The sequence below is a fragment of the Buteo buteo genome, chromosome 19 (genome assembly GCF_964188355.1).
Source record: "Buteo buteo chromosome 19, bButBut1.hap1.1, whole genome shotgun sequence".
Lineage (NCBI taxonomy): Eukaryota > Metazoa > Chordata > Aves > Accipitriformes > Accipitridae > Buteo > Buteo buteo.
Window position 1 is genome coordinate 12,286,612 of NC_134189.1, and position 15,196 is coordinate 12,301,807.

The 15,196-nt window shown below is 39.3% G+C and overlaps 1 protein-coding gene across 2 annotated transcripts in view; it reads right to left on the reverse strand.

Moving 5' to 3' along the window:
- The window catches only part of KDM5A (lysine demethylase 5A), a 52,467-nt gene that overhangs the window by 15,853 nt on the left and 21,418 nt on the right, over positions 1-15,196 (reverse strand). For both annotated transcript variants that reach the window (XM_075051055.1, XM_075051056.1), the window contains exons 11-21: positions 14,436-14,617; positions 12,524-12,686; positions 11,583-11,702; positions 10,155-10,349; positions 9,866-10,047; positions 9,466-9,590; positions 9,065-9,215; positions 5,898-6,015; positions 2,257-2,612; positions 1,597-1,735; positions 461-640 (exon numbers count right to left, since the gene is read on the reverse strand). In XM_075051055.1, coding sequence (XP_074907156.1) covers positions 461-640; positions 1,597-1,735; positions 2,257-2,612; positions 5,898-6,015; positions 9,065-9,215; positions 9,466-9,590; positions 9,866-10,047; positions 10,155-10,349; positions 11,583-11,702; positions 12,524-12,686; positions 14,436-14,617 — 1,911 coding nt within the window. The remainder of the gene's footprint in view (positions 1-460; positions 641-1,596; positions 1,736-2,256; positions 2,613-5,897; positions 6,016-9,064; positions 9,216-9,465; positions 9,591-9,865; positions 10,048-10,154; positions 10,350-11,582; positions 11,703-12,523; positions 12,687-14,435; positions 14,618-15,196) is intronic.

Consider the following 15,196-nt stretch of genomic DNA (forward strand, 5'->3'; position numbering starts at 1 on the left):
AAAAAGACAATGACTACATTCATTGAAGTGAAATAAAGAGTAGCTGACTGATTTTATAAGTTGTTTAACTATAAGAAAAATTATCTAATCTATTTTCTTAGAATTTAAGCAGTGGAACAAGGTAAACATCCATCAGTTAAAGACCGCTTCTACATCCATTTCAGGCCTGCATTTCCACACTTACACAAAAAAAAGAAATCCTCTTCTTTCCCTCCCAAAAAAGAGAGTTTTGTTTCTTCAAAAATAACAGTTGAGGTTGTCTACACATAAACCAAAACTAACCAAACATGGACTTTTTGCCTTTTCCAGTCTTTTCACCCAAGAACAGCTGAAGTTTTTTATTACATTCTATTATCAAAAGGAGCTGTAATCTACCATAACTGAACCAGCTGTTCCCACCAGACCACAGAGGGCCATCAAGATCAGTTTCTGAAGGCTGACAGAAGGGTCTGTTGCTCACCTGTAACAGACTGTAGCTTGAGTTCTTCTTCAGGAAGGTCCTTCCTGTGCGCTCTCTCCAGCCACGTGCTGCAGCTACTTGCGACTCCAGCTGTGGCAGGGCATCAAGACGCACTGGTATTGGTCGACCTTTGGCAGACAAGCTCTCCAGTTGCTCCAAGTAGGCATAGTTGCTCCCATTCTGGGGTAAAAGAAATTTTCTAAGCCAACGATTCCACCATTATATCAGTGGGCAGCTTAATTTCAAGCCATATACTATTTTGTCACCAGCTAAAATAGAGTTCCATAGGAAAGGAAAGGAGGGCAATGTTTCAATCTTACTGGTATTCTAAAAAACTATCTCATACAGTTTTTATTTTAACAGTCATTCTGACTTGGCCAGCTGGCTTAGGGAGTAAGACAATCCATTTCTAGACGGTTGTCTTAAATGCTGTCTGCTTAACAGCAAGCTACTATATCTGAGAGTTGTACAGGGGCTGATGTGAAACCAATTGGGATTCTCACTTCAGTTCCCAGCAAATACCTGATATAAGAATAGCAGTTGCAATCCAGAGATTAACACCCAGAAGCATCACAGAAGCCATCTCCCTTTTGGATCAAGTTACATGGGTAGATCAATAGAAGGGGAGGGTACTGACCTAACAATGTCATAACTTCATCTATTTCAGATCGAAAGTTTTGGCCATCAATGCCATTACATCTTACACCATTTGGGGGAGAAAAAGTGAACAAACTAAAAAAACCATTTCCATAGCCAGCTCCAAAACTGAAGACCTGTGAGCAGAACATCTTCTGCTGCAGCTAAGTATTTCCAGTGACAGTATGCAGAACAGTTTCAATACCAAATACCCTTTGAGAGTTACATTTGTATCATAATGAATTTGCTGGCTTTTACATCCCCCATGAAATGCATAAAAGGAAGGGAAATAGAAATAGGATAGCCAACAGGGAAACACCAGCACAAAAAGAAAAAGAAATTCAAGCACATGAGCTTGGTAAGCACATGGTAAGCACATTTAACAGCTATAGCAAGGCTTCCTTTTAGGTCACCTTTGTGGGTAGAGGGGCTGGGAATAAAGAACATGTCTAAATAAAAGAATGGAAGCAGAAGATTCCAGTCCCTGCTGTAACCCCTACCTGAATGGCCTCCACTTTGGCTGTCCAGTCTCTAGCCCGCTGCAGGGCTTCTTTCAGTGCCAGCACATTGGGCAGGTAAGCAGGGATGTTCTTTGCTTCATTCACGATGCCCTCCAGAGCCATCATACTTTGGCGTGGTCTAGAGTAAGAAAAACCCAATTCCAGCCTTCTCTCAAAATACCAGTCAACTAAAGCCATGAAGTGGACAGGCTAGTGATGCAAATTCATCACTACACTGCAGTGTGGGATACCATGGCTCAATTCTTGAAGGGCGCTACTGGCTACCAAAGACCAGGAGAGGTGAGAAAGCTGATGGACTTTGCACAATCAAGTTAAAAAAGGCACAGCATCAGAACTCCTTAACATCGAGGAAGCTGTCTTGTGTGGCATACTCGGTGGTTTTTATTGAGGAGGATGAACAGCAAAGACAGTGGCAACACTCACAGCCTCCTGCCACTGTGCAACATGATAGGGAGTCAACTGTACTGCAACTCATCAACCTCAAAACCAACTCTTGAGAAATCAAACTGCTAGGAGGTAAAAAAAAAAACAAACCGCATTACAGCTTCAAAGCCCCTACTTTTCACCACACTCCTCAAAAGAGGCTGAGAATCCCAGAAGAGTGTAAGCTATAAGAACAGTTTGCAAAGGAACACTCACCTGGCCTGGAGGCAGACCTTGGCCTTCTCCTCCCACCTCTCTGAGACTGTAAGCAGCTCCTGCAGCTCAGCCATGGCTTTCTCTACAGCATGGTGTGGTGCCAAGCCCACACCTGAGTCAATCAGCTTCTTCATCACATCTAGGGTGACCCTCTGGGGATCCAAGAGGGTGGACCTCACCTCATCCAGCCACCGTGCCTGCTGCAGTTCTTGCTTCAACCTTGGCAGTTCAGGAAGTTCTACATAAAGGCCAGAGCCCATGTCTATCAGCTCCTGCAGCTTGGAAGAGTCTGGGATCTCATCCATCATAGCTTCTTGAGCACGCTCGTGAAATTCTTCCACATCATCAAGCAGATTCTGAAGTAGCATACAGTACAAATCAATTAGGAAAAAATGCCCATACAATCAAAAGGGAAAGTTGACTGAAGGATCATTCAGCTGTGAATTTGTATACGATCATCACATTATCTGTCAGAGCTTCTACACACAATGCCACCCAGTCTGATGCATATTAAGTAACAGACCATCTAAACTCATTTGGTGGCCCAATGTTTCATCCACGAGGCATATTAGTTGCATCAAACTCTGCACCTAAAATAGTACAACTGCAACTGACCACAGCTCCCAACAAAACAGAATATTAAGCATTGCCCAGACAACATTAATTTTAAACTAGTGGGGGGAAAGGGGACTTCTGCAAACAGGTCATCCTTTCAATCTAGCATCAGGGTCATTACAGTAATGATCGTAATATACAAGAGAAAAAACATGCTGAGGAGAAAGAACAAGCCAGAGTTGTACAAGGACACGAATACCAAAAGATCACTAAAATAACAGTGGTCAAGTATGAAATTACTATTTACTACAGCAGGCCCACCACTTAAACACATCAGGGTTTTATTGAACAAAGGAAAGAAATGAAAATGCAAAATCCTCTAATGAAAGGAGACAATTTCACAGAAATCCAACTGCACTGCTGCAGTTATCCTCCTCATCCTCATGTTTTGGCACTGCCAATGAAAAAAAAATCAGACAGCAAACAGACAGGAAAGAATGTCTGCAGGAAATTCATTCAAGGACACTCAACCAGTATACTCAATTGATTCACTCCTGAGTCTCTTACAAAGAGACAGGTATTTCTGATAGCAAGTCAATGGCACAATGAGGAGCAAAACCTGCCTTTCCTAACCCTTAGCTTACTGCCTGTTTTGTCTGATGCTGCTTTTCATGACTGTCTGGAAACCAGAAGGCATTTACAAAAAAGAACAAGACCTACATTATAAAGGTTTTTATTTAGGGAACATATGCTGAATGCTTCATAGTGACAACAGTAAATTATTACAGTTTAATAATTATAATGCCTTTTGTGTTAGAAAATACTCATCATCCAACATGCCAATTATTTTGCAATTCATTATGATGGATAATTGCATTCAAATGCCATGTTGAAAGTTAGTGAGTGCTTAGGCATAAATGATCATTATCTAACTTCATTCAGAAACTAAGAGACTATGGTTAGTAACCAGTAAAATGATAATATTTATTTTATTGGCTCATGATTATGTTGAAGCTTCAAGAACATACACATGCACAGAGTACTTTAACAGAACGACTTTTGTAAGGCTGAGGGGTGGGGGGAAGAAAGACTAGTTGGGAGAAAATATTTAGACAAAAATACAAATTAAAACTGTTGAGAGCTTATTATATGCCTGCAGCTCTGTCATCTACGAATTATGTCTTAATTAGAAGCAGGTTTTAAATACATTAGAAACAAAAAACTTCTTTGAGAACAATCTTATAGGTCTATTAATAGATGATGATAAAATTTCATGAATATTAGTAAATATTTCTGGTTTGTATGTGGAAAGAAGTGTAATAAAATCATCCTGTCATATGAGGATGATAATATACTGTCCACTCGATTAGCTGCTGGGAAACACATTAAAGGACATCTTTGAAGGATAAAGATTAGCATCAACAGGCCTGGAAAATCTGCATCCTAGAGTCCTATAGTTTTCTGAAGGTACTTGTTTTCAGCAACAACATGCCAATATCATAAAGACAAGAAGAAAGTCCAATATAAAGTCTCTCTGTGATATCAACACTGAACTATCATGGAAAAGTTAATACAGAATTCATGAATGAAGAAGGACACAACTAACTAGTAAACACTTATGGAAAAGAGGCCTTCTCAAACAAGACTAACTTATTCTTAAAGTATATGTTTGATTATATAGTGGTAGCTGCACATACGGTAATGTTTAGAATTTTAGGCCCTCAATGTAGCACTACAGAACATTCTTCTTAAAACTGTATCATCAGAGAACGTGTGCATTAATAAATAGTTAACATACAACTCAAGAACCATTTCTCAAGGTGAAAAATCTATATTAAGGATGTGTCTTGAAGAGTTTTCTAGAAGTTGGTTAGTAGGCGAAACACTACTTAACATTTCAACATCAGTGACGGAGAAACAAATTAAGATTGCTGCTGAAAACACTTGCTGTGATACAGACTGCCAGAGTGATAAACGATAATAGCAGCCAGGGGAATCAGTATGATCTGGATTACTTATTAGTCTAGATTCATTCAAAGACAGGTGCAAAGATATATATGAAGGACAAGAAATGCAGGCCGTGCATACAGATTAAGGGGGCTGTAACCTGGAAAGCAAGGCTGAGAAGTATTTACAGAACAATTGCTAATGTGGTACTGCTTTCCCTAACGTGGTACTGCTTTCCCTCTCCCCTAAAGAAGCTCACCAATATAACCTTCAGAAGTTTCTACAAAAACACACAAAAGGTAGGATTTAACCAGAAATTCCACCACTATAGACAGCATTAATGACACTGGAATAAGAGTAACTGGTTCAGAGAGATAAAACTGGGCCACCTGGACAGTGACAGGTGGGGGGATCTTTAACCTTGGTGTAGCTACAGTGAGACCACCACATCTGACAATGCCCATTGCAACAGACACCTTAAAAAGTGTACACATAGTCACATAAAGAGCTCTGTTTGCCTAAATGCTGACCACCATGTGCAATACCCCACACTGTCTGAAACTGCTACACAAGAGCGAAGGTATTCTTCCAGAATGGCAAAGGAAGCCAGGTGGAATATTTTAGAGCATCTCACAGGGCACTAGATATCCACGCTTAGGCTACCAAACTGAGCCCAACATATTCAGCTGCTATGACTACACTAGCATAAAAGTACAAACACCATCATTGCTCACTTAGAGACATGCTTGCAAATGAGCAGAAAATATATGTTACCACTCCATTACAGAGAGATAGCAACATGTCATCAGCAAAACTTCAATGACAACAGCAAGATTACCCAGTAAAGCAGGGAAACACTGAGCTAGACGTATCCAGAGTCTTTTACTTCCTTTCTTGAGGCCACAAATATCATTGCAAAGCAGCTATATGCTTTACATTAGAAGCTAGAAATAAATCACCCCATTAAATCCATCTCTGCCAGTGCAGGACTGATTCTTAAAGAAAAAAGCCTTTCATCCTTTACACCAGGCAACATTATCTGTTAAAAAAAAAAACCACAACCAAACAACAAACCCACACCACAAAATCAAAACAAAGTAAAAAGCATGACATTATCTGAGGAGTAGATACAAACTCACCTTTACTTGTCGGGCCTGGCTGATAACACAGGGCAAGCTAAACAACTGCTGTACAAATGCTTTAAGCTCCTCCATAGTTAGCTTGGTCCGTGTCCTTCCACTATCTTGGCTCTGTCTGCTGTATGAATGGACATAATTAAACAGTATTAGGCGAGAAATAAGATGATGATCCCTGGATTTACTCCCAGTGACAGAAAGCTATCAAGATTATGGAGAAGTTATGAAAAAAACTTCATCACTTGAGAACTCAAAAAACCCCAAACTCCACAAGAAGTCCAAAATCTTGAAAACTAAATTTAATGTAATTCCTCTAAGCACCTTCAAGGAAATTTACCCTGCTCTTCAGAGGTAGGAGTGTCTAGATGACTTTCAAACTGAGTTTGCTCCAAACAGGTGAAAGAACAAAAAGCCTGCTGTAGGCAGCTCAAGAAGTTGACTACCATGACAAGCACTGACAAGAAATCTGAGATACGCAACAGCAACAAGCTCTGAAAAGAAGTCTTATTTTCTAGAGCGCTCTCTTGTAACCAAAGAACTGCTGAAACTGGCCTTGCAACAGGAGAAGACTGCTATTGAGTAGGACATGTTCTGCAAAGACACTTCCATTAAATATCACTCGAAGCAAGTATAACAAGCCTGCTGAATGCACTGAAAGACTTAAAAGCGATACACTGCACAAATTAAACTCTTGGTATAGGTATCACTGGCAGGCACAACTTCACAAGCAGGACAGATTTGAAACACTGAAGAGTTGTTCCTTGCTAACAAATCTACAGTTTATTACTAAAAAAACATTTAAAAACCCAGAATTCGATCTTTCAACCTATGGACTTTAAATATAATCATAAAAGTAAAATTTTGATTAATTATCAAATATAATTACACATTATCTAAAACTCAGAGGGGAAAAAAAGAATACTGCACGCTTCAACTTGCTACAACAGAGAGAAAGAGTGTTGGCTGCACGGGACCTACTGTGCCTCCAATACTCCTGCGCGAGAGCAAACGGGGTGCAGTGCTCCAAGACACCACTGTGGGAGGGCACACTGTCTGAAACATCACACTGGCATTCTGTCCCTAGTCCAACCACAGAATGCCACAGCATGAGACGCTGCACGAAAAGATACAACTATCCCTGCCTATGGAAACTCACAACTTTCAGTAGCAGGGAGAGATACAGGATTGGAATATTGGACACACCTTCACAGCTACACATTACCTATTTTACAGGTTTATATACAATTTGATGCATAAGGGATAGATTTTCTTTTGCTACATTTGACCATGAGTTTATTGCTGCTTTAATCCCTGCCAAATTGTTCAGTTTGAACACTCATTTTTAATTTGCTTTTTTAATAACCTTATCCTTTGCGTAAATGTGATCCTTCTCAATGTATTAAATATGAAGATAAATGTTAAAGAAGCTGAACATGACCTCTATGTTTATATTTCCTAACACTGCTCATCAAAATATTTCTCAAACCTCAATTTTGTAACATATTGCTATTTAGCATACAACAGCCCTCAGATGTATAAACAAGTCCTTTTTTTTGCCTCATAGAATTCTTTCAGCTTTAGATCAGACACACCATTGAAAGTTGTCAAATCTTTCTACCCCTTGTGTTTCTTGGGATAGTGCTGGAAATCCACCAAATAATTAACTGAAGGCAAGCCTGTTGAGAGCAGGCTGACACACTCCAACAGCAGGAGGAGGAGGAAGCAGCAACAGACCAGGAACACCTGGGAGCTACCAAAATAATTAAACTTCACCAGGAACAGGGCAATGCAACCCCTGTAGCCTTGCTTTACTCACCCAGACCAGAGTTCTAAGTGACCATACCTCTGTGGTAGTGGGATCCCACAAGCAATAAAAACCAAACAGAAGAGCCTTCTTTCCCCTTCAAATACAGCAAAAATGCTTCTGTATTTAATAATAGCTTTCCAATTACATCAGGTATTATACTTGGGTCTGTGGTGTAACACTAATATCTCAGTGTTCAAATTCAAGCAATTATGACATGCATTATGTTCTGTGTAGCAAAGCTGGGTATTATAATTAACAAGGGATTTACATTTTACTGCTTCCCTTGAAAAGTCTTAAGTAATACACAAAAACTACACATGCAAAAAACCCAACCAACTACAAAGCCAAATTTTATACTTAGCAGAGGAAATGCAAGCTACAGAAGTTTACCATACCACCTCTGGCACACTAAGGACTGTCACCTGATCAAATGATTTTCTATGGGACTTTTATTCAGTGCACAGAATGCACAGTAGAGAAAGAAGAACATGTTGCTGAAGGTTCGTGACAACAGAACAAGGGGACACATCCAGCAGAGTGCTGAGGTAGGGCCAGGGGACAGAGTTAACACTGAAGCAGCCACAGGCAAGCAGACAACACAGGCAACTAAACTGCCAGAAGTCACTGAGGCAAGCCACTACTTTTCAGCCACACATCACTGCCTCCCATGGTCCTTCCCAAGAAGGAAAAGACTGGCTCAAACTATTGCTCTCTGCACTGTTCTGCTCCCCAAGATCTTTTTGTCCCAGTCAATGCTGGCAAGACACATTTCCTTTGCATCTTCCAGTAACTCCACCAGCATGACAACACATTCTGCAACTTGAGAACAGCTGGCAAAATTATATTTTTGAGAAATGCTGTACCAGAAGATACAATTGTGCTTGCCTCACCAATCGTAATTGGTATTTCCTACTTTTCAAGCATTTTGCTTTGCAATCCAATGTTTTAGCAGATTTTCTTTCCATAGCTTTAAGCTATGTACTTAGCCATGCCACCTAAAATACAAACATTCATGTCAAGACTTACTTTCATTACATTTTTTCCTCGTCTTTCCCTACAACTCTCCCACACATTCAGAGAAATACCTGATCAGCAATCAAACAAGACAACTTCTCCAAAGGATTTCACGTTTCAGTACATAAGTCAGCTGAAAACAGTATGTTTAACACTTCCAACCAAGGCCACTTTTTTGGCCCTTTGTGTCACCATATCTGCCTCCCCTACCTCTCAATAAGTCACAGCACTAAGGACAGGAAACACTGAAAGAAGTTAGTAGGCAGTGAGACCTCAGCATTCTTACATTTCCAGGTCCAATCAAGTAACAAAACGGACAGATGGAAACTTAAAAAAATGCTTGTCCTACCTGTGTTTTTGCTTTTTGCTCAGAAGCAGCTGTGCTACTGAAGCACAGGTCTCTGCTTCTTTCACAGCATCTCTGAGCCTGCGGAAAAGATCATTCTCTGGATATTTCCTGTCTTCAGCATCCTCCAACATTACTCTCAGCTCAATCACATCTGTAATAACAGTACATAAATAATTTGTATGCAAAAACAAAAGCAATTTTAGACTGCTTCAAAGGCCTTCAATCAAGGTTCCAACAGGCTAGTTCAATTTGAAATGCACAATTAAGAGTTGCATTACACTCTCAGATTAGCTCCCTTCTTTTTTCCACTAAACAATACACAGTGTTTCTCTCATTAAATGAGAACACAGAACAAATGTAGGAGTTTCAGGACATCCTACTATGAATGATAGAAGTCTGACCTTTCTTGTGGTTGAGATTGGCAGACAGAGCCTCTGTAACTCTACTGACCCAAGTGTCATAAGACTGTGCTCTAACTTTCACTCCGTACAGCAAAGAAGGAAGGTCTTCTAGTGGGTACCGGTACCTGGAGATATGGAAGAAAAACACAGAAAGAGTATCAATGCCCATACAAAAGCCAGGATATTGCTTATATCGAGTTTTTCCAGCTACAACAAGGCCAGAAAGACAGAACATATATAATAACTTCTGCCTTGGAACCAAGAAACAAGCAAAGAGGATAAAAATACTCCTTAAATAGAGGAAGAGAGAAGTGTAGCCAAATGTTATGTTTGGTCACTGGTCTGCATCAAACTATTGGATATGGAAGAAAAGTGGGGGGGAAAAAAAAATCCTGTGTACCTTAGACACTTCTTCTGCATGGGACATGGACATAAATCAGATGGATGGTATAAGCATACCAGACGCTCAGGATTACAGGAACATGTAAGAGCTGACAAGAAGCACGTGGTTCTGCAAGCTGTGCACTGACGCTCATCATCTGGAACCAGTTCAAACACCTCTTCTTCAGACATCAACACTCCCTAACAAAAAAATTTAGACACTTGCTAAAAAACTCTAAGCCAGGCAGGGGGAGGGGGAAGCAAAAGTTCTTTTGCAAGCAAAGTAAGAGTTGTCTTTTATTACTCACCATCTGTACAACAGACTCCCTTAACCGTGTCTCCTCCTCTATCATTAGAGTCATCTCCTTGCAGACCATGGCAGCCAGCCCAACATCCAAGCACTCTGGATCTGCAGCCATCTTGAAGATCAGCTCTTCATGGGAGAAAACACAATGACGTCCTAGCCTTCGGTAATGGCTCACACACTGACGTCCAATGGGAAGCTACAAAAAACCAGCATCTGTCATTCTGGGAAAAGACGTTTCAAGACGATCTCTTAGCTCCCACTTTCCTTCCTTTGACAAAATCTGGGAAAAGACTGAGACTAAGAGAGTTGTATCTTATGGGACAGAGCCAATTATAACAACTTTAAATCACAGCACAGATGAGGACAAAGACGATATCCATGTTGGGGGGGGGGGGGATAACCTTACATGACTAACTTTCAGGCACAAGTTTAAGAGTTATCCTAAGCTCTTTTTACTTCCAGTGGAAATAAACTGGCACCAAAAAGAAGTCATCTGGTCTATGCTAAGGTGAATGCATTGCCCTCTGGATATTACTATGCTTGGACATAGACATTTACCACAAGATGTCTAGAGTTAACCAAAATCGATATCACTCATTTTGTGCCTTTTAAAGCAAAAAATTTAAAGTGCTAGATGAATTTGCTACAGATTTCTGGTTACATATTGCATAAGCAAAGGAAATTTCACATGGTTGCTGTGAGTTTAGCAGTTTTTCACAGAGGCTATACACAGATTACATCATGAGCACTGGAGAGAAAAAGAACACTGACACACTGTCAAACCTGCAGACTATTTTTCTGATGAATGAATAAAATTATCTGATTAAGTACTAAAATTCCTGTTTGAAGGTATTAAGAAGTTAGAGATAGATAAACTACAAATGAGATGGTAACTTCCAACTGTAAACCCTGGACAGTGATAGGACACACTTTTGACAACTTACTGAAGAATCCATGTAAGCTATGCTCTGGCGTGGCATGGCTCTTAGGACAAGCACTAATATAATTAAAAAGGTACAAAATGAGCTGGCACAAAAAGAGAACAAAAGACTGTTATATGCCTACCTCCAACATTCAAATGACAACAGCTGTTCAAGACAGTAGATTAATGTGTATCAAATTCAGAAAGAGGCATCACAGAAATACTAGCTAAAGGTACTGTGATATGTCACTTTTTGGTTAGATCAATACGTAAAAAGGAAGACCATGTGCCAAAATTTCAGTTTGGAGCTGCTTAAAATTATGTGCTCATCAAAATTATTTTGTGTAACACAAACTCACATCAGTCTTTAACTGTTGTACCAGGAACTATAAACATAAAACATACTATGTAACTTAAAAGACTATTCTTCAGATAATTAAGTTACTAACACGCTCCTTGCAAAGGTCACCTAGCAAAGACATAGCAAACATATACAAAAGAACAGACCCAGTCAGCAGTGCAGAAGTTCACAGCTTCAGCAAAATTATATCCCTGGTTAAATCCAGAGTGATAGGCACGAGGAAAGGTCACAACAAATTCCCCAGCACACTGATTGGTCCTGTATACCTAATACAAGTGAGGATAAAAGAGAAAAAAAAAAAAAGAAACTTGCAAGAGAGTTTAACACAAGTAATTACAAGACATTTGAACACCATTTACTTTACCTATAAAACACCACAGGCAAGGTAGCTACCCCAAAAGTGGTAAAGATTGGTTCTGTCTTCTTAAAGTGAATCCTCAATTTATAGCCTTGCTCAAAAAAGCTGAATATATAAGCCAACGGTTGAAAATTCACTTTATGAATCACAAAAGCGATGTTTCTTTATCATTATTTAATCCATCCACCACGAAGTGCAAAAGCTTCTGGAAACTGTTTATTGTTTGCTTTGTTGGGGTATTTGCTAGGGAAGCAATCTATCCTAAGACAAAAGCAAATTATAGTGACTGCTGCTTAAAGGTCTGCAGCCAATTATTTTTGGTCAAAAAAGCATTTTGTAATGCTGAGATTTCTACTGAACATATGACAAGTATTTTACTGTCAAAAGATATTAAACTCATTTCACAAACTTTCTGCTATGGCAGGGTGAGGATCTTCTTAATTAAAAATTAAATGTAACACAATGTAGACTTGTTCTATAAGATTTTATGTAAAAAGCTTGGCACACTCACTTCTGATATAAGATAATTTAAATTTCATGGTGAGTCTAGGGAAGATTCTAGAAAATAGCTTTAAAAAACACCCCATAACTAATGAATTGAATATGTAAATGTCCACCATAAAAATTCTTCAGAGTTATGCCAAACCATTGTTACACAAATCTGGCACAGAATGAAAAAAAGAGAGCGCATAGGAGTACTTATGTAAAAAATGCTCATGTGCTACTCACTGGTACACCATGTTCCATCAGCACATTGGGGTTCATTATAGTGACCAGCTGATGCAGGAGATCAGGCTGGGATTCAAATAGCTCAGGAGCCAATTCCTTCATCACATCTTCTAGCTGCTCTGCCGCATGAGAGGGCACGCCATACCATGTCTTTGGCTCTCCCCTAACAAAACACAACCACAGTAATAAACACATTGCTTAAAGGAAAGTAACAGTGCTACCCAACTGCAAAGTACACCTCAAATCTAGAACCACTGTCCACACAAGCCAAATATTTTGCACATAGACACAAAAATGTCTTTAATCAACAACCGTTGTCTTCAGGGTGTATCATTCTAATCTGAAAAATCAATTACACTACAACAGAATTCTGAACATACCTGACAGCAGATTTGCCATGACAAGCCTAATGTGGAAGATATTTGTCATTTACCATGCTCTAAAGGGATAAAAATGGGCTATTATTTTCCTCTAGGAAGAATAAAGTAAGTTTAACAAACAAAACCTTGGCCGTCACAGCTAATGTTTAAGAGAAAAGAGATCATGGTATTCCTTCACTCATTCAATCAGGCTTGGAGTAGTCGTATTCCTGAAATCAATGAAATAGTATACCAACTAAACAGAAGTGGAAAGAATAAAACACCAGACAGTGCAATGACACATAAGCAATCCTTCTAATATACATAACCAATTACTGAAAACCAGTGGTCCACTGGACTCTTAAGAGAAAAAAAAATGCCTGATAACATGAATTAGTTATGTACGAGGAAAAAAAAAGATTAACAAGACCAAAACTAAACAGAATATTACCTGAGAACATATTACTCCAGTCCTTCCAGTCCTGTCTTAACCAAAATGAACTGTAATGATCTAGTATCCATAGTGCTGAGGTTTATTTTTTTTAATTTTACTGTTTACATAGCACAATGTAACTGTATTAATAATCTTGGCATCAACCACCCCAAAAGTTAGATAAGACACAATGCAGCATTTTCTGTCATTCCTGCAGGCTTCAGTGACACCTGCTGGTAGGACACAGCTACTAAGCCCCAGTAAACAACTACTACTCTGCATCTGGGCTGCTGGAATTCACCAGCTGACACAAAACCCTCACATACTGATCTAGTTAATAGCATGCTGAGGACAATACCTGAACTCGAAACAAAATAAATTAATTCAGATCTTATTAGCAAACATGCTTCTCCAGAAATATGCAATCACAGTCTAAAGGCTATCAACTCATCCTTACCAGATATACAGTAACCTTTCTATTCTAAAGGGGTGCTTCCCACAGCTTTCCCCTCCTTCCCCCCAGTTCCATCCACCATGACTGAGCCTGATGAACTGGAAAGACTGCAATGCAAATAGTTAATCTGTCACAATTCTTCTTTTTGAACACGAAAGCTGAACACCAGAACACTTCTAGGGCTGTTCTCAAAGTCAGAACTACTTTCAAATTTCTCTTGACTAGGAGTATTTCTGTGTATACATAGATCTGCTGCTGAACTGGCAACTCTGATGCCTGTGTAAGCCACTAGGCAGCAGCCTCCATTTCCAGCATACGGGCATACCAACTTTAAATCATAAAGCAGTGAACCAGTGAACTGTAACTCGGTTCAAAACCAAAAGCTTTCTTAGAAAACATGTGAGCCTGTAAAGCATGATCTTACAGTGACACTGGATTTTTTGCAACACAAGAATATTTAATCAGTTAATGAAAAACACTGAAGCCCTTAAAACAGTATCTGTAGTCACTTTTAATCAGCTTCAGCTAAGAATATGGACCGCTCAGCTAATTTAGCTTTTTGGTTAAAAATGTCATCAGCATGTGTAGACATTTTCAAGTACAACTACAAATTTACTAACAGCAAACAGGGCAGTGCAAGGTAGATGCACAAAGGAAAGACCATACCAGTGCAGGTAGTTGATGGAATAGCTCCAGTGATCTTCAATATGCCAGCAAAATGAGGAGAAGCACATCCCTACATACAGCCAAGGTACCTTCATGCCAGAGATATCTGCATTGATGTGAGCAAGGACTGATTGTTCTAGAATTGGCATGTTATTCAAGTTCCAACCAGAAAGCGCATAATCCTGCCAAAAAGAGCAGAAAATTCTGAACAAATCAGAAGAATGTAAAGACACCAACTCCAGAAAAGGAAAGGACAAAGGAAGAGATCGGTCTATCCATTTCTATAGTAGACAGTGGGTAATATTCTGCAACAGTGAAGCACCAAAACTAGGAAATAATTTCTTAAATACCTTAGTCAGCAATTAATCAGACTAAGATTTAAGGCCAGTCCTGGTATTTCAACATACGTAACCCATCTTCTTTGGATCAAGGCTTACATACATAGGCTTTGATATTCTTCCCCCCAAGTTTATAGGTTTCATACTTTTCTGGTGAAACAAAATACCAGCAACACTAATAGAAGAACAAAAGATAGAAGTCTTCAATAAAATAGGATAACTTAAGACTGTAAACAATGCAGTGAAACTTATGTTGTTATTTCAGCTTTTTTAAAACCTGCTTTACTGCACTGCAGTTTATCTTGATCTTCTTTATATATTACTTCAGAAAGTTTTCTGAAGAGAAGAAATTCCTACACACTCATTTCTGAGAAGACAGCATCACTATTTAAGCAATCCCACCTTTACTTTCAAATACACACA